Source organism: Anolis sagrei, chromosome 11, assembly GCF_037176765.1.
Source record: "Anolis sagrei isolate rAnoSag1 chromosome 11, rAnoSag1.mat, whole genome shotgun sequence".
Lineage (NCBI taxonomy): Eukaryota > Metazoa > Chordata > Lepidosauria > Squamata > Dactyloidae > Anolis > Anolis sagrei.
In genome coordinates this window covers 31,838,437-31,856,809 of record NC_090031.1, presented here as the reverse complement: position 1 = coordinate 31,856,809, position 18,373 = coordinate 31,838,437, and the positions used below count along the sequence as shown (strand labels likewise).

The 18,373-nt window shown below is 43.1% G+C and overlaps 1 protein-coding gene across 2 annotated transcripts in view; it reads left to right on the top strand.

Annotated features, from left to right (window-relative positions):
- CLTC (clathrin heavy chain) overlaps positions 1-18,373 on the top strand; it is a 92,277-nt gene that overhangs the window by 16,398 nt on the left and 57,506 nt on the right. For both annotated transcript variants that reach the window (XM_060756779.2, XM_060756781.2), the window contains exons 2-4: positions 6,575-6,782; positions 13,794-14,062; positions 16,052-16,213. In XM_060756779.2, coding sequence (XP_060612762.1) covers positions 6,575-6,782; positions 13,794-14,062; positions 16,052-16,213 — 639 coding nt within the window. The remainder of the gene's footprint in view (positions 1-6,574; positions 6,783-13,793; positions 14,063-16,051; positions 16,214-18,373) is intronic.

Below are 18,373 nucleotides of genomic sequence, written 5' to 3'. Positions count from 1 at the left end.
TGATTCTATGATTAGCTGGCCCTGACTGTTTCTTGTCTGGAATTCTCCTGTAGTAAGTAGGAGACACAAATGGCTTATGTTTTTATTACTTTCGTTTGGTTTTATACTATGTATTAATGTTTTAAATGTTTTATGATGTTCTTGAGCATCGAATTGTTGCCTCTGTAAACGGCCCTGAGTCGCCTGGGGGCTGAGAAGGGCGGTATACAAATATAATAAATAAATAGCCAGATCTTTGAGCTGCAAGGCCCTTAAATGCTAATCAAGGTGATTAATGGCAACATTCACACCTGCCTCCAATAGATAAGAGGTGGTGCTCATCTCCATTTCTAAGCCGAAGAGCTGGCATTGTCCGTAGACATCTCCAAGGTCATGTGGCCAGCATGACTACATGGAGTGCTGTTACCTTCCTGGCGGAGCAGTACCTATTGATCTACTCACATTTGCATGTGTGCAAAACATGGATATGCGGTGCTACTTCTGGCAGATGGCCATAATTAAGGCAGATCTGTCAGGATGCAGGCAGTAGGTAAGGGGGTTGGCAAAATGCTGTGGCTAAGCTTGGACTTTGCCAGGATAACTGTGACCATCTGTCACACTTAGACTGTTAAAATTGCTGATGAGATGAGGGAAAATGGCTTAACGTACATTTGTAGTGTCCACGAAGGTCAGTGAATACTTGGGAAGAAAAACTGGAGGAGCGAAAAGAGAACGGGCATTGGATGCTTGTGGCACATGTTAGCACCGTAGATCTATGGCAGGCATGGGCAAAGTTTCTTACTTGGGGGCTGCATGCGAGCACTCCCTGCTAGAAGGATGGAAGGAAGTGAAGGAGGAAGGAAAGAGAGAAGGAAGTATGAAAGAGGGAGGGAAGGATGGAAGGAGAAAGAGGGAGAGAGGGACGAAAGAGGGAAGGGAGGGACAAAGGAAAGAGAAAAGGAAGGAAAGACAAAAAGGAAGGAAGGAAGGGTGGAAGGAGAAAGAGGGAGAGAGGGACGAAAGAGGGACAAAGCAAAGAGAGAAGGAAGGAAGGAAAGACAAAAAGGAAGGAAGGGAAGGTGGAAGGAGAAAGGGAAGGAAGGAAGGACAAAAGGGTGGGAGGAAAGTCAAAAAGGGTGGAAGGAGAGAGAGGGAAGGAAGGAAGGGAAGGAGAAGGGAAAAAGAGTAGGAAGGAAGGAAGGGAAGGAGAAAGGAAAAAGTGTAGGAAGGAAAAAAGGGATGAAGAGAAGGATGGAAGGAAGCAAGGGAAGGCTAAAGGCAAGAAAGAAGGAAAGAAAGACAAAAGGGAGGGAGGGACGGACGAAAGAGTGGAAGAGAAGGGAGGAAGAGACTAGAGAAGGAAGGAAGGACGAAAGGGAGAAAGGGAAGGATGGAAGGAGAACGAGAGAGAGGGAAGAAGGGAGGGAAGGAAGGAAAGAAAAGGGAAGGAAGGTAAGGAGAAAGGAAAAAGAATAGGAAGGAAGAAAGGGGTGAAGAGTAGGATGGAAGGAAGGATAAAGGGAAAAGGGAAGGAAAGAAAGACAAAGCAAGATAAAGTTTTGATGAGTAAAGGCAGAAAGAGGAAAGAGCAACAGGAATACACTAAGCATAGAAATGCACAACATTGGCCCAGCATCCTCCTTGTGTTCTTACTTGCCTTTCATTTTAAGTGCGGCTAAGGACCAACCTGAGCTTGCTAGACTTTTACGTGCTGCTGGACTCTTCTTGTTCCAAATACCCTTTTTAGTTATTATAGCAGACGTTAGTACTCTTTCACGTTGGTAGCACTGTCGAACTGACGTAGAAGGTGCTCAAACACCACTAACTATGAGTAACAGGAGGAGGAAACTAAGAACAGTTAGAGAGTTCATTATCGGAGAAATCATGATCTTCTGCTGCTTAGAATTGGATAGCGTTGTGGAGTTGGCATAGTAGCTGTAGTAAAGGGAGTGGTGCATTACTAATGGCTTGTGAATGGTTACTTGCCAAGGTGTGGCTCTCAATCAGAACTTGATGACACACTTTTACGATTGCAGTGGGGTGCTGAAATGGGAGTCGAAGGTGCAACAGTGCATGAATCGGTTGCCCTTTGAGGTATTCTGCTAGACAGAGTAAACTCCTGATACCCAAACCATTCCTGTAATGTACCTCGGGTTGCTTTTGGGGTTCTAGGAACCCATAACCATGAATAGCCAGACTTGAATTGATGCAGTAGTCAAATTGGGACAGCCAGGAGGATACATACCTTGCCTTTTAAAAGCCATTCAAAGGCGTCTTCAAAAATGCACCCCCCCAACTTCTACTTTCCTGAGTGTTTCCAATTTGGAGATCACATCTTACAGATTTTATTTATTTACAGTATTTATATTTCACCCTTCCCACTCCACAGGGGACTCAGGGCGGATTACAATGCACATACACATGGCAAATATTCAATGCCATTTAGACATATTACATATATAGACAGACACAATTAACATTCCAGCTTTCCGGCTTCATGAGGGTATGCTTGATTCCAGCCACAGGGGGAGCTGCTGCTTCACTGTCCACTTGTGACACAAAGTCCTTGATGGAGTACTTCCTCATTCTTATGCATGCTGCTGGAAGGTTTTATGGCGTCGTAAATTAGTTAAATTAGCCTCTCCGCATAAAGCAGTACCTAAATTTCCTGCTTGACAGATGCGACTGTATTATATTGTATTATAATGTAATACTACTACTAATAATATAATATTATAATTACATATTTTATATTACATGTAATATTACTAATAATATTACAATATAATGATATAGTACAATATAGTAATATATAATACTGATAATATAATATATTGTAATTATATATATCTTGTAAGTGAGAAGGGCGGCATATAAAGGTCGTAAATAAATAAACTAACAAAAGCTTGAAGTGGAGTCACTGTGGTGGATCGTCATGTTTGGACATCTTTCTCTTTTTAGAATTGTGTTTGTAATGTCCTTTTGAGGATCCTTCTGTGTGGTGTGTAGTCTTCTCTGCTTCTGCCATTGCTGCACAACATAACTTTGCAACCGTTGAGGAAGCGAAACACGGTGTGGCACACCCTTAGTTTTATCAGAGGCTACAAGGAAGAACACCACACAATTGGGAAGGTGGGGCCTTTAATTGGGTGCGTGAAGGGCTGCTGATTGTAAGAGAGACAGTGCTCACAGTGGGCGCACACCCTCTTATGTGCCATACGTTCCTCAACAAAATGGTCTACTTTTTACAACCCAGTCTTAGAGACAAAATAGAAAACTTTGGTGGGGGGGATGTCTTCTGCAGAACTGTTTCTTCCATTCTTTGCCTCCTTTTATTGTGCTGTTAGAAGTGAATCACGCTTGCTTAGAAATTCACCATCCGGTTGCACAAAATGTGGAAGTGAAAGTGCATGGAGACATCCAGAGGATCTTGACGGAGGTTCTTTCAAAGGAATTGCAGTTGGAGGCCCTCCTGCAGGGCGAAAACCGCAATCCTTCTCCCTTTCGACTGGGGCAGAGGGCAGGCTCTACGATTATTGTTTAGTTACGAATATTACCTCTGAACTTTGGCACTCATGGCTGCACTTAATGGGAGTTGATCTCCAAATTATTTGGAAGATCACAGCTTACCTGTCTCATCTGCACACAATCTCGTGTCCCAGATGTGTTGTATTAGAGGTTGCAAGGATTTGCATCACAGCTCTTCTATCACCATCCAATAAGGTTCAAACAAAATCCTTGAAAGCAGCATTTTTCAACCTGGGGGTCATGACTCCTGGGGGGGGGGGGTCGCAAATGGGTGTCAGACGGGGCGCCAAAAACCATTTTCTGTTAGGGTGGTTCTGTGTGGGAAGTTTAGCCTAATGCCATCCTTGGTGGGGTTCAGAATGCTCTTGGATTGTAGGTGAACTATAAATCTCAGCAATTACAACTCCCAAATGTCAAGGACTATTTTCCCCAAACGCCATCAGTGTTCACATTTGGGCATTTTTAGTATCCATGCCAAGTTTAGTCCAGATCCATCATTGTTTGAGTCCACAGGGCTCTCTGGATGTAGATGAACTACAACTCCAAACTCAAGGTCAATACCCAACGAACCCTTCCAGTATTTTCTGTTTTTTATGGGAGTTCTGTGTGCCAGGTTGGGTCAATTCCATCATTGGTGGAGTTCAGAACGCTCTTTGATTGTAGGTGAACTATAAATCCCGGCAATTACAACTCCCAAATGTCAAGGTCTATTTTCCCCAAAAACAACCAGTGTTCACATTTGGGCATTTTGAGTATTTGTGCCAAGTTTGCTCCAGACCATCAATGTTTAAGTCCACTGCACTCTCTGTGTGTAGGTGAACTACACTCCAAAACTTAAGGTCAATGCCCAACGAACCCTTCCAGTATTTTCTATAAGTCATGGGAGTTCTGTGTGCCAAGTTTGGTTCAATTCCATGCTGGTGGAGTTCAGGATGCTCTCTGATTGTAGGTGAACTATAAATCCCAGCAACTACAACTCCCAATTGTCAAGGTCTATTTTCCTCAAACTCCACCAGTGTTCACATTTAGGCATTTTGAGTATTTGTGTCAAGTTTGCTCCAGACCATCAATGTTTAAGTCCACAGTGCTCTCTGGGTGTAGGTGAACTACAACTCCAAAACTCCAGATCAGTACCCACCAAACTCTCCCAGTGTTTCCTGTTTGTCGTGGAAGTTCTTTCTGCCAAGTTTGATTCAAGTCCATCGTGGGTGGAGTTCAGAATGCTCTTTGATTGTAGGTGAACTATAAATCCTAGCAACTACAACTCCCAAATGACAAAGTCAATCTCTCCCCCAAACCCCACCAGTATTTAAATTTGGGCGTATTTGGTATTTGTTCCAAATTTGGTCTAGTGAATGAAAATGCATCCTGCGTATCAGATATTTACATAACGATTCAAAACAGTAGCAAAATGGCAGTAACATGTAGCAACGAAAATAATATTTATGGTTGGGGATCAGCACAACATAAGAACTGTATTTAGGGGTCACGGCATTAGGAAGGTTGAGAAACACTGTCCTAAAGCAAAACTGTTTCAAAGTGTTAACTCTCTTCCACAACAACAACAACAACAACAAAAGGCTTAGGAAAAGAACAGGTTTTCCCAAGGTAAAATCCGAAAGCACCTCGAAGCTCACGATTCTCTGTGCCTTCAGGGAAATATGCCGACATCAGCATGTTTGCAGAGGGATCTCTGCAAGGGTCAAAGTCTGAAAATCAGCCCTGCACAAGCAAAAATGTGGCCCTGCAAGCACTGGTATCGCAGCCCCCCCCCCCCCCCCCCACCATATCAGTATAGATGGATAAAGCTAATACAGACAGTCTCTCCTAAGGGAGGGATCCATCTCAAGCACAACAACGTAAGCAGCAATTACGGAGCAAACCACATTTTCCTGTTTTGACTTGACTATACTTCTCTAGATTGTTGTAGGAAAGTTTTGGGAGACCTAAAGGAGTACGCAGCACACATTGTCAGGTTACACTTTAAAGCAGTGGTTCTCAGCCTTCCTAAAGCCTGGCGAGACCCCTTAATACAGTTCCTCATGTTGTGGTGACCCCCAAACATAACATTATTTTCATTACTACTTTCATAACTGTAATTTAAGCTACTGTTATGGATCGTAATGTAAACATCTGAAAGGCAGGAAGTATTTTAATTCACTGGACCAAATTTGGCACAAATACGCAATATGCCCAAATTTGAATACTGGAGGGGTTGTGTGTGTGTGTGGAGGGGGGCGGACTGATTTTGTCATTTGGGAGTTGTAGTTGTTGGGATTTATAGTTCACCTACAATCAAAGAGCAGTCTGAACTCCCCCACGGATGGAACTGAACCAAAGTGGGCACACAACAGCAAATACTGGAAGGATTTAGTGGGCATTGACCTTGACTTTTGGAGTTGTAGTTCACCTCCATCCAGGGAGCCCTGTGGACTCAAACAATGATAGATCTAGACCAAACTTGGCACCAATACTCAATTTGTCCAAATGTGAATACTGGTGGAGTTTCAGGAAAATAGACCTTGACATTTGGGAGTTGTAGTTGCTGGGATTTATAGTTCACCTAGAAGAGCATCCTGAAGTCCACCAATGATGGAATTGAACCAAACTTGGCACACAGAAATCTCATGACCAACAGAAAATACTGGAAGGGTTTGGTGGACATTGACCCTGAGTTTTGGAGTTGTAGTTCACCTACATCCAGAGAACACTGTGGACTCAAACAATGATGGATCTGGATCAAACTTGGCACTGATACTCAATATGCCCAAATGTGAACTCTGGTGGAGTTTGGGGGAAATAGACCTTGACATTTGGGAGTTGTAGTAACTGGGATTTATAGTTCACCTACGTTGATGTCTAATAAGAATGGTTGATCATCTTTTTTTTCTTCATTTCGGACTAAATAGGCTTAAAACATACTGTAGTTAAGAATTCACGAAATACAAAACTTAATTTGCCGTCATTCAGAAACTTCTTGGTCTCCATTGATGGCATCTGTTGCCAAGAAATCAGCTATAGGAAAGAAGGTGAACCTTGATCTCTCTTGGTCTTTTCTCACTTCCAGCTCCAGAACTTAGGCATTAATCCAGCCAACATTGGCTTTAGCACTCTGACCATGGAGTCCGACAAATTCATCTGCATCCGAGAGAAAGTAGGAGAGCAGGCCCAGGTGGTCATCATTGACATGAATGATCCCAGCAATCCCATCCGCAGGCCCATCTCTGCAGACAGCGCCATCATGAACCCTGCCAGCAAGGTCATCGCTCTGAAAGGTAAGCAAGAACTTTCTCAACTCTCTTTCGCTATTTCTGAATTGGGGTTTTGGGGAGTACATCTGAGGTTCTTAAAGTACACTGATCGTCATTTACTCCAGAACTATTTAGAATTGCTACTACAATGAGTATTCCTATTCATAATTTCTTTCCCCTCCAAAAACTATAAAAACCCTGTCATATTCCACATACACAGTGCTAGTTGTTTGAAAATTCAATGGGTTCTTACTTAATAATGTTTTTGGTAGCTGTTCTCCATGCAAGATGCCTTATAATATAATTTCACACGCTTGCGATAAAAAACACATCTGTTCTCCCTAGTATTTTTCATTCAATGGTTAAATGTGAGCTAAAGAAGCCTTTTCTGCTAGTATGTTAGTGTAAGTCACAACTTTTCCGATCGAATTCAAAATCCCTTTCTATCCCTGTCTAGCTTTTGCACAGATTTTTTCAATTCTTAGTTGTTTTTGTAAGGATCTGAAATACCTACTGCAGAGTCTTACCTGTTTGGTGCATTCTACTTAGGTGTGTAAAACACAGCACAGATCCCACTTAGAACTACAGTGTTCCCTCGCTACTTTGCGGTTCGCTTTTTGCGGACTCGCTTTTTTGCAGGTTTTTGCCTCCCAGTTTATGAATGGGTGCCATTGCCCAGAGCGGCGTTCTGATCCCACCTCCTGGCAACGATGGAGTGTGGAAGGGGGTTTCACCCTCCCCCTCGGGAAAGAGGCAGCCAATCAAGAGAGATTGCAAAACAAAACAGAGATCTACATGTATAGCATCCCTACTTCACAGATTTTCACTTTTCGCGGGTGGTGCTGGAACGATAAGTGAGGGAACACTGTATTCCCTCTCACCCCATGCTTCATCTGCCTCCATTAAATCCAACATACGAAGGGCATTCATGAAAAATTTCCCCTGACCCACTTCTATTTATCACACGACGCTGAAACTGCACACATGTGAAGATATAAGTCTCTAGAGGTTGTGTGCCAATTTGCAACTCTGAACTGAGAATGGTCTTGATTTTACAGTTGCTAAAGTGATGTGAGGTTTGATCATGGATCCAGTAGAATACAGAGCAGTCCTCGCGTTCCTTGACATGACTTACGTTCAATGAGATGAAAGAGGTTGATAGTGACAATTCCCCATCATATGATGGAGTCAAGAACTGGCATCATCAATTCCAATGTGGTTGGACTTTGGTGCAAAGAGCTCCAATTCCAGGGTAACGCAACTGTGCTGTTGATGAACAAACACGCCATCCAGCAAGTGGAGGTTGCCATTTTGGAAAATCACCATGTAAACAATCCCCATCCAGCCTAAAATCTCAAGATGAGTGTGGGGTCCATCGGGCCTTTGGGCTGATATGGGTGGGATAGAAATAGCGTAAATAAATAATAAATATTATCTGTAAGCTGCTCTGAATCCCTTTCGGGTTGAGAAGGGCAGCATATAAATGTCGTAAATAAATAAATAATAAATAATAGCTGGCCCTGACAGTTTCTTGTCTGTAATTCTCCTGTAGTAAGTAGTCAGATCTTGGAGCTGCAAGGCCATTAAATGCTAATCAAGGTGATTAATGGAAACAATAACACCTACCTCCAATAGACAAGAGGTGGTGCTCATCTCCATTTCTTTGCACTTTAACGACACAACCGTTCAATGCTAAGGCTTCCCGCAAAATGGAACTGTAGAGGAGAGTCTACTGAACAAGCCAGTACCTGCTGCATACCAGTACTACCATCTGTTGAGAAGTTACGAAGGTGGAGGCATTACTTTTCACTTTAACAACACAACCGTTCAATGCTAAGGCTTCCCGCCAAAATGGAACTGTAGAGGAGAGGCTACTTAACAAGCCAGTACCTGCTGCATACCAGTACTGCCATCTGTTGAGGAGTTATGAAGGTGGAGACATTACTTTTCATTCAACCCTCGTATTTGTGAAAGGAAGTCCCAACATGGCTTTTGGAGTAACCAAAAGTGAGGTGTTTACAGTTGCTTGAAAAGAGGGGAGAAGTGTGTTTCCCTATGGAGAGAAGGACTCAGAACTGTGCCAAGTTTCATTGCTCTCCGTCCGCAGGAAGTGGGTCAGGGGAAATCTTTCATGAACGCCCCTCGTATTGTCGTATTTCCTTCTTTGGGGGAGAAACTAAACTCTTTACTGTCTCATTACAATAGCTTCCGATTTTCCCCGCCCTCCTCTGATGGCTTTAATGTTGTATCACTATTTTTGTCACACTTTCTAATGCTTTCTTGTGTGTGCAGATGGTGAGTTTACCTCCGTTTTCAGATTGTATTGGTGTTTGTCCTGTTTTATGAAAAGAGAATGCGAAAGGCTTACCAGCTTAACGGCTTAACGGGCCACACTGAGTAATTGAGGTGGTGGAGAAGTAAAGGCCTCTAGTCTGTCCCTCGCGTGGTGCCTTCATTCTCAAAATTCCTCCGGCAGAAAAATAACAAAATGAACCCAAAAACGTCTTGAATGTGAAGGCCTGCAATTTATTTTCCCCCCAAACGTGCATCAAGCTTTTTATAAACAGGACCGAGACTCTTACAATTTCATAACTGGCTGTATTTTTTTTGCTTTTCATGTAATCTGCAAATAGTCCGGGATGGAAATCAATCAGTAGTCTGGCTTTCAAATAGAGAATGTGTCTTGGATTACTGTCACCCCAAAAATCCAAGATTGTATAATGAAAGCAACCACAACGGGACCTGTCTTGGGTTCTCCCCGCCCTCCTTGCTCCCTTCTCCTCCTGCCTCCCACCTCCTTTTGGAAATCAAGTCGAACCTGTTGTCTCAAGAGTAGAAGACAGAACTGACTCGAGGGAGGATTAGCCTGTGGCTTAGCCTTTAACCCTGAAACTTTGGAAGTCCAACCTGCATAGTTTCTGTGTTTTGGGTCCCTCTTGGAGTTAAGGCTTTTGCAAATACGATGGGTTAGTAATGTGGAGATTACACATTGTCTCCTCCAGCTGCTTAACAAGATTTTATTTTGCTTCTGATCTCATATTTACAGCCTATTTAGTGGGTTGTTATAATTTTTTCGGGATATCTGACCATGTTCCAGAAGCATTATCTCCTGACATTTCGCCTGCATCTATGGCAGGTATCCATAGTGATCGTGAGGTCATTAAATGCTAATCAAGGTGGCCAATTGAAACATTCATACCTACCTCTAACAGAAAAGAGTTTTTTCTCTCACCCAGGACAATCCACAGATATAGGTAAAGGTAAAGGTCTCCCCTGACAGATTTATACTATTATTTACTTTGGTCCTCTTTGCAAGGTCAATAATTTTATTTCATATTGTCGAAAGCTTTCATGGCCCCATGTAAGCCGCTCCGAGTCTCCGTTGGGGGAGATGGTGGCGGGGTATAAATAAATAAATATTATTGTTATTATTATTATTATTATTATTATTATTATTATTATATGGCTGGAATCACTGGATCGCTGTGAGTTTTCTGGGCTGTGTGACCATGTTCCAGAAGCATTCTTATTATTTTTTTAATAAATTTTTATTGATCAGTTTCTAACATAACTACATAGAAAGAGGGAGAATATTCAAGAAGAAGATAGAAAAGTAGGAAATACAATCATGAGAGAGAGAAAAACATAAATACAAAAATACAAAAGCAAACAAAATGCGCAAAAAAAGAAAAGAAAAATATATATAAAATAAAATGACTTCCATTCCAGTCTCAGGATCTTCTTATCTTTTGTTACATTATTATTTGCCTCTAGAAGCATTCTTATTATTTATCTATTTATTTATTTACTGTACTTATACCCCACCCTTCTCACCCCGAAGGGGACTCAGGGCGGCTTACAAACTATGGCAACAATTCAATGCCAGATTCAGATAACAACAACATCAATAGAACACAATACATATTATAAAACTGTAAGAAACACAAATATATAAATTAAAATAGTCTTTCAAATGATTAAAACATTTCAAACATATCAAAATGACATTGCATAGAAGCTTGATTACAGGTCTTAAAGTCCAGTGGCTTAAATGGCCAAAACCCTGATAAATAACAACTCAGCACCCTCAAAACATTGTCACATACCGCCCACCCCCACCTAAAATTAGTCCAATCTCTCCTTATTTATTTATTATTAGTAGTAAAGGTAAAGGTTTTCCCCTGACATTAAGTCCAGTCATGTCCAACTCTGGGGGTTGGTGCTCAGCTCCATTTCTAAGCTGAAGAGCCGGCGTTGTCCATAGACACCTCCAAGGTCATGTGGCCAGCATGACTGCATGGAGTGCCGTTACCTTCCCGTCAGAGTGGTACCTATAGATCTGCTCACATTTACATGTTTTCGAACTGCTAGGTTGGCAGAAACTGGGGCTAACAGCGGGAGCCCACGCCACTCCCCAGATTTGAATCTGCGACCTTTCGCAGTTCAGCAGCTCAGCAGTTTAACCCACTGTGTCACTGGGAGCTCCTCCACAGATATATAAACCCCATTTTCCTAGTTTCCAAGAGACCTCACAACCTCTAAGGATACCTGCCATAGATGCAGGTGAAACATCAGGAGAGAATGCTTCTGGAACATGACCATGTTCCATGCTTCTGGAACATGACCATGAAAGCCTTCAACAATACATTCTTCTTAGTGTCTGCTAGTTCTAATTTTCTATGAGGAGATATTATTTTTCTGGGACTTGTCACAGCCAGGCTGGGACATAAAATGCTAAGCCAGCTTTTTTGCTTTAGTCAGTGCTAGATGGCAATTTAGATGATCTGTTTTTAGTAAGGGAAAGGGGCTCCGTGTCCTTTTGTTTTATTTCTTGCTCTTCTTTAAAACTTATTTTCTTGCTCAGGATAATTTTAAGCAGGCATCCTGTCTGTATTATTCTTTTCATCCTAATCTTGACTTGTTTTTCCAGTACTCTTGGTACACTAAGCCAGACATGGGCAAACTTCCTAATTTGGGGACTGCATGCTGTAACTCACTACCTGCTGCCCAGAGTGGAAGGAAAGGAAGGAGGAAAGAAAAAGGGAAGGAGTGGTAGGATGGAAGGAGAAAGAAGGATAGAGGGCAGGAGGGAGGGAAGAGAGAAGGAAGGAAAGACAAAGGGGAGAGAGGGAAAGAGCGTGGGAGGGAGAGAAGAATGAAAGGAAGGGAGAAAGAAAGAAGGAGAGAGATGGAAGAATAAAAGGGTGAAAGGGAAGGATGGAAGAAGAAAGAGAGGGGGAAGGGAAGGGGGAAGGAAAGAAAAGGAAGGCAAGACAAAATGGAAGGAAGGAAGGAGAGGGAAGGAATGGAAGGGTGGAAGGGAAGGATGGAAGAAGAAAGAGAGGGAAGGGAAGGGGAAGGAAGGCAAGACAAAAGGGAAGGAAGGAAGGAGAAAGAAGGAGAGAGAGAAGGAAGGAAGAACGAAAGTGTGGAAGGGAAGGATGGAAGGAGATAGTGAGAGAGGGAAGGAGGGAAGAAGGAAGGAAAGACAAAAGGGAAGGGAGGGAGGAGAAAGAAGGAGAATGGGATGGAAGGAAGAATGAAAGGGTGGAAGGGAAGGATGGAAGGAGATAGTGAGAAAGGGAAGGAGGAAGGAAAGACAAAAGGGAAGGGAGGGAGGAGAAAGAAGGAGAATGGGATGGATGGAAGGAAGGAAGAACGAAAGGGTGGAAGGGAAGGATGGAAGGAGAAAGGGAGGGTGGTAAGAAGGAAGGAAAGAGAAGGAAGGTAAGGCAAAACAGAGGATGGAAGGACGAAAGGATGGAAGGGAAGGAAAAAAGATGGAAGGAAGGAGAAAGAAGGAAGGAAGTACGAAAGGGTGGTAGGGTAGGAGGAAGGAAAAAAGAAGAAAGGAGGAAGGAAGGAAGTACGAAAGGGTGGAAAGGAAGGAAGACATGAGGGAGAAAGAGGGAGGGAAAAAATATAATGAAGGAAGGAAGGATAGGATGGTGTGAGAGAGGAGGGCCTGAGGAAAGAGCCCAAGAGGCCGCATCCAGCCCCCAGGCCTGGGTTTGCCCATACCTGCACTAAACCATTTCTTAACCGAGTCTAAGAACTATGCGTGTAGAAGTAATTCCCTCATGTGGGGCCTTGCTTGTTAGTCTTTTATGCCATATGTAGCCCCACATCCCTCCCAGAAACTGAGAGCAATTCAGATGTTCTCCTAATAATGCCAGGCCTCTTAGCCGGGGTGGAGACATGGTCTGAAAGTCAATTGAGTGAATTGAATGGCCAAGCCAGGGAGAAATGAACTCTGGTTCCCTTCACCCAGGTCGCCAAACCCTCAGATTCATTTGTGACAAGGGATGATGTCTCACGTTCCTCCTGCCATTCCTTGAGGACTTGAACTCTTCCTCTACTTTTCCTTCCCTCTCCACTTGCCTGGTGGTTGTTTGTGTTCTGTTGTCTTCCCACGCTCTTGTGTTTAGTGCACGTTTAGTCTGCGAACCGCAGCAGGAGAAACCTTGCTCCGTGTTTAGTCGTGTCTTTAAAACCAAGCTACCACTTGACCCGACAGAGTGCCCACTTTCGTGACCGCTGTTTTTGATCCTGTGGAAAACCGCCTTGTGTTCCTCCGTGTCCCTAGTCCTTAGAGACAGATGTCAATGTGCGTGGTATTGCCGTTGTATGCCTTGGTGTACTTGATCTTCTCGGGCGAGCATTTCCTCATCTGCTCGGGTTAAGGATGAGTAACTCAGCATGAGTGTTGAATATATCACAATGTTGTGGTGAATGAAAACCTCTGTCTGCAATACCTGGCCAAAGAGCCACAACCAATTCAGCAATTGGTTCTGCCAATTTGAATTTGTGTACTAGATTTATCAATGTGGCTTGAGGAATGTTGGTGTTTGGTTAAAAAAGCAAACCCACTGAAGCCTGTTGGCTACTAGGAATTTTGACAGCCAATCACATGCATGATACTGTTCCATGGAGTTAGGTGGCACATGCGGACATTTTAACCACTCATCATAGTTCTTCTCACACTTAAAATGTGGCATGTTGAGTCCTCTAACTGATCTGTGATCGTACCTACAGCTGGGAAGACTCTCCAGATCTTTAACATTGAAATGAAGAGCAAAATGAAGGCTCACACCATGACTGACGATGTCACCTTTTGGAAGTGGATCTCTCTGAACACGGTCGCGCTCGTGACCGACAATGCTGTCTACCACTGGAGCATGGAAGGAGAGTCGCAACCCGTCAAAATGTTTGATCGCCACTCTAGTCTTGCGGGCTGCCAGATTATCAACTACCGTACTGATGCTAAGCAGAAATGGTTGCTTTTGACTGGTATATCTGCACAGGTAAAGTTTTGGTCTGTGATAGCCTACTCCAGTAAGTGTGAACATTCAAGTACAGTAGAGTCTCGCTTATCCGACCTTTGCTTATCCGACATTCTGTCTTATTCAATGCCAGCATTTTCCCCTTCAGTCAAAGGACTGCTCCCCATCTCTCTCTCTCCATTCCCAATAAGGGAAAAGGTAAAACAAGGAGGAGGAAAGGGGAAAAAGAGGTAGGACAGGAAGTGGAAGCGTCCTCCCCCCTTCCCTCTGTGATTTCCACACTCCTCTTCTGCATCCGGGCACGTCTTGTTGGGCCCCTCTAGTCCCGAGGCATTGCCTTGCCTTAACTCTTTCAGTCCCTGTTGTTAGTATTCTAGGTGTTGGATGGGTAACAGTAAGAGACTCATTAATATCCAACATTTATGTCGGATAAGTGAGACTACTGTATGTGGATAGATAAACAGATAGTCAGACAGACATAGGGTTGGACTGGATGGCCCTTTGGTCCCTTCCAACTCGGTGATTCTATTATCCTAGATGAGCCCTTCCATTCATAACAGTAGGAGACTCCGTATTATCCGACATTTTTGTTTATGCGACGTTCTGCCGGTCCGTTTATGTCGGATAAGTGAGACTCTGCTATAATTGGAACAAGTACCTATGAAAAATGGCCGTGGCATAAATGTGGTTTCCTGTTGCCTTGCCTTAACCCTTTGAGTCTCTATTGTTAGTATTCTAGGTGTTGGACGGGTAACAGTAGGAGACTCTGTATTATCCGACATTTTCATTTATCTGACATTCTGCTGTCCTGTTTATGTCGGATAAGCAAGACTCTACTGTAATTGGAGTGAGTACCTATGAAAAATGGCCATGGCACAAATGTGGTTTCCTGTTGCTTTGCCTTAACCCTTTCAGTCCCTGTTGTTAGTATTCTAGATGTCAGTCAGGTAACAGTAGGAGACTCCATATTATCCAACATTTTTGTTTATCCGACGTTCTGCCGGTCCGTTTATGTCGGATCAGTGAGACTCTACTGTAATTGGAGTGAGTACCTATGAGAAATGGCCATGGCACAAATGTAGTTTCCTGTTGCCTTGCCTTAACCCTTTGAGTCCCTGTTGATAGTATTCAAACGGGTAACGGGTAATCTGACATTTTCATTTATCCGACATTCTGCTGGCCTGCTTATGTCGGATCAGCGAGACTCGACTATAATTGGAGCAAGTACTGTCAATAAAATTCGGCTTCAGGCACACAATGAAAACAGAGTGCACAGTCCTTTATCAGCTTCAGATCCTTGAAGTAGTACTTTATTTAGTGACTTTCTTAAACTACAGAAAAATAACAAAAGCATAACTATGTACAAGAGAAATCACACATGCGTCTTGCTCATTCCCTGGCATGGCTGGAAGAGAATGCCCAGCAGTCCATTATCTCAAATCCATGTCACGTGTCTTCCCCGACATGGCTGGAAGAGAATGCCCAGCAGTCCGTTACCTCAAATCCACATCATTGGAATGTGTGAGGTATATAGGAAACGTTCACAGTTCACGCTCTAGGCAATAAATCACATCTATGCCTTTAACTCTTGCATAGGAATACATAGCATGCCATCCTGCATCGGACACAGACAGAGTTTAAAAACTATAAACTATATTTCACCCTAGTAAAACCATAATACTGACAAGTACCTATGAGAAATGGCCATGGCACAAATGTGGTTTCCTGGGCATGTTTACATTGTGGGCTGCAAGGAGCAGCAAATGCAGTTTAGCAGAGTAAGCCATCAGTGAAACAAAAGGATATGAAATAGAGAGAGGTGTGTGAATTGCCAAGCATTGTTCCTTTCCCCCATCAAACTCCAGCCATTCTGCAAATAGATATTAAGTTTTTTTGCCTAGACTTGCACTTAACTGTTCAAAGCGTAATTTGAGGATTGTGATGATTGTCAAGCAGTTGCTAACGTTGGCTCTTGCCTGGATGCTCCCCCCACCCCCTTCTTTATTAAAGCAAAACCGTGTAGTAGGAGCCATGCAGCTTTATTCCGTAGATAGGAAAGTCTCCCAGCCGATCGAGGGCCATGCCGCTAGCTTCGCACAGTTCAAGATGGAGGGCAACGCTGAAGAGTCCACGCTTTTCTGCTTTGCAGTGAGAGGACAAGCTGGAGGCAAGGTAAGCCCTTTGGTTGAGAGCAACCCTTCCAGCCAATTGGAAGTGGAGATCTATTTTGGCTTCCAGCGTTTCATTCAGAGCTGTGATGTTCAGAGGAATTACATCAAAATGAAGGTCGCTGTGATGGTCAACGAAGGCGAAAGCTCCAAATCCGCAATTGAATAATGTCTTTACAATATCGGGGACTCGCCAGAATGTCACAAGGCCATGCAAGATTTTAATTCTCCGCATGTAAAAGGCTTTGAACATATCTATAGAATGTCCAAGATGTGAGAAAGAACTCTTGCCTGTTCGAGGTAGCTGTGAATGTTTCAATTGGCCACCTTGATTACCATTTAATAGCTCTGCAGCTTCAAGGTCTGGCTGCTTACTGCCATTACCTTTGGAATAATGTTCAGGGTGGGCGAAAGAAGTCTGTTGGAAGTAGCTGTGAATGTTTCAATTGGCCACCTTTATTAGCATTTAATAGCTTTGCAGCTTCAAGGTCTGGCTGCTTACTGCTATTATCTTTGGAATAATGTCCAGGGTGGGAGAAAGAACTCTTTGTCTGTTGGAGGTCGGTGTGAATGTTTCAATTGGCCACCTTGATTAGCATTTAATAGCTTTGCAGCTTCGAGGTCTGGCTGCTTACTGCCATGATCTTTGGAATAATGTCCCGGGTGGGAGAAAGAACTTTTGTCTGTTAGAGGTAGCTGAGACTGTTTCAATTGGCCACCTTGATTAGCATTTAATAGCTTTGCAGCTTCAAGGTCTGGCTGCTTACTGCCATTACCTTTGGAATAATGTCCAGGGTGGGAGAAAGAACTCTTGCCTGTTGGCGGTCGGTGTGAATGTTTCAATTAGCCACCTTGATTAGCATTTAATAGCTTTGCAGCTTCAAGGCCTGGCTGCTTACTGCTATTATCTTTGGAATAATGTCCAAGGTGGGAGAAAGAACTCTTGCCTGTTCGAGGTAGCTGTGAATGTTTCAATTGGCCACCTTGATCAGCATTTAATAGCTTTGCAGCTTCGAGGTCTGGCTGCTTACTGCCATGATCTTTGGAATAATGTCCAGGGTGGGAGAAAGAACTCTTGTCTATTGGAGGTAGGCATGAATGTTTCAACTGACCACCTTGATTATTACACCTAGCAGTTTTAAGATGTGGTTTCTTACTGCCATGGGGAATCCTTTGTTGAGAGGTAGTTAGCTGTCTCCTGATTGTTTCTTGTCTGGAGTTCCTCTGTTTTTGAGTGTTGTTCTTTATTTACTGTTATAATTTTAGAGTTTTAGAAGAGGAATTGTTTGACACTACAGACCATGCGGTCGCTGTTGCTCGTTTTTGGTCAAAAGATATTTAGGTTCTTGTGCTCCTTCTATTTTTATTAGTTTGATACTAATTTATGCAATGCCTCTGATATGCAATTTTTAAAAAGTGCTGGAATCAGGGCTAGGGTTTGATACAGGCCCCACCGTGGACATCTAGGCACCTGATTTGGCATGATGTAATGATTGCTCAGTTTAAACCAGGATATCACTTCTGTAAATACTGGGTTGCCTTGTCTTTTGGTTTGATAAAGTATTAAGCCTAATTCTGCCACGTTCTCAGTACTTAATGGTTGATGTCTTGCTTGTTTAGCTTGAATTAAACAACAACAACATTTATTATGGTCCAAAAACCCTTCTTGCAATGTAAACATACAAGGTATGCAGGTAATGAGATTAAGAACATCCAGTTGATTGAACATAGTAAAGGTAAAGGTTTCCCCCTGACATTAAGTCCAGTCGTGTCCGACTCTGGGGTGTGGTGCTCATCTCCATTCCTAAGCCAAAGAGCTGGCGTTGTCCATAGACACCTCCAAGGTCATGTGGCCGGCATGACTGCATGGAGCGCTGTTATTGAAAATACAAATAGATAAAATTTGCAACAGTAAAAACTACTTAAAATACATGTTGGCTAAAAACATAACGTGTGAAAAAGTTATTGGAGTCCTTGTGGACAACAAGTTACACATGAGCCAACATTGTGATGTGGCAGCAAAAAAAGTCAATGGGATTTTGGCCTGAATCAATAGGCGCATAGTGTCTAGATCAGTGGTTCTCAACTTGGGGTCCCCAGATGTTTTTGGCCTATAATTCCCAGAAATTGGGAATTAGCTGTGATTTCTGGGAGTTGTAGGCCA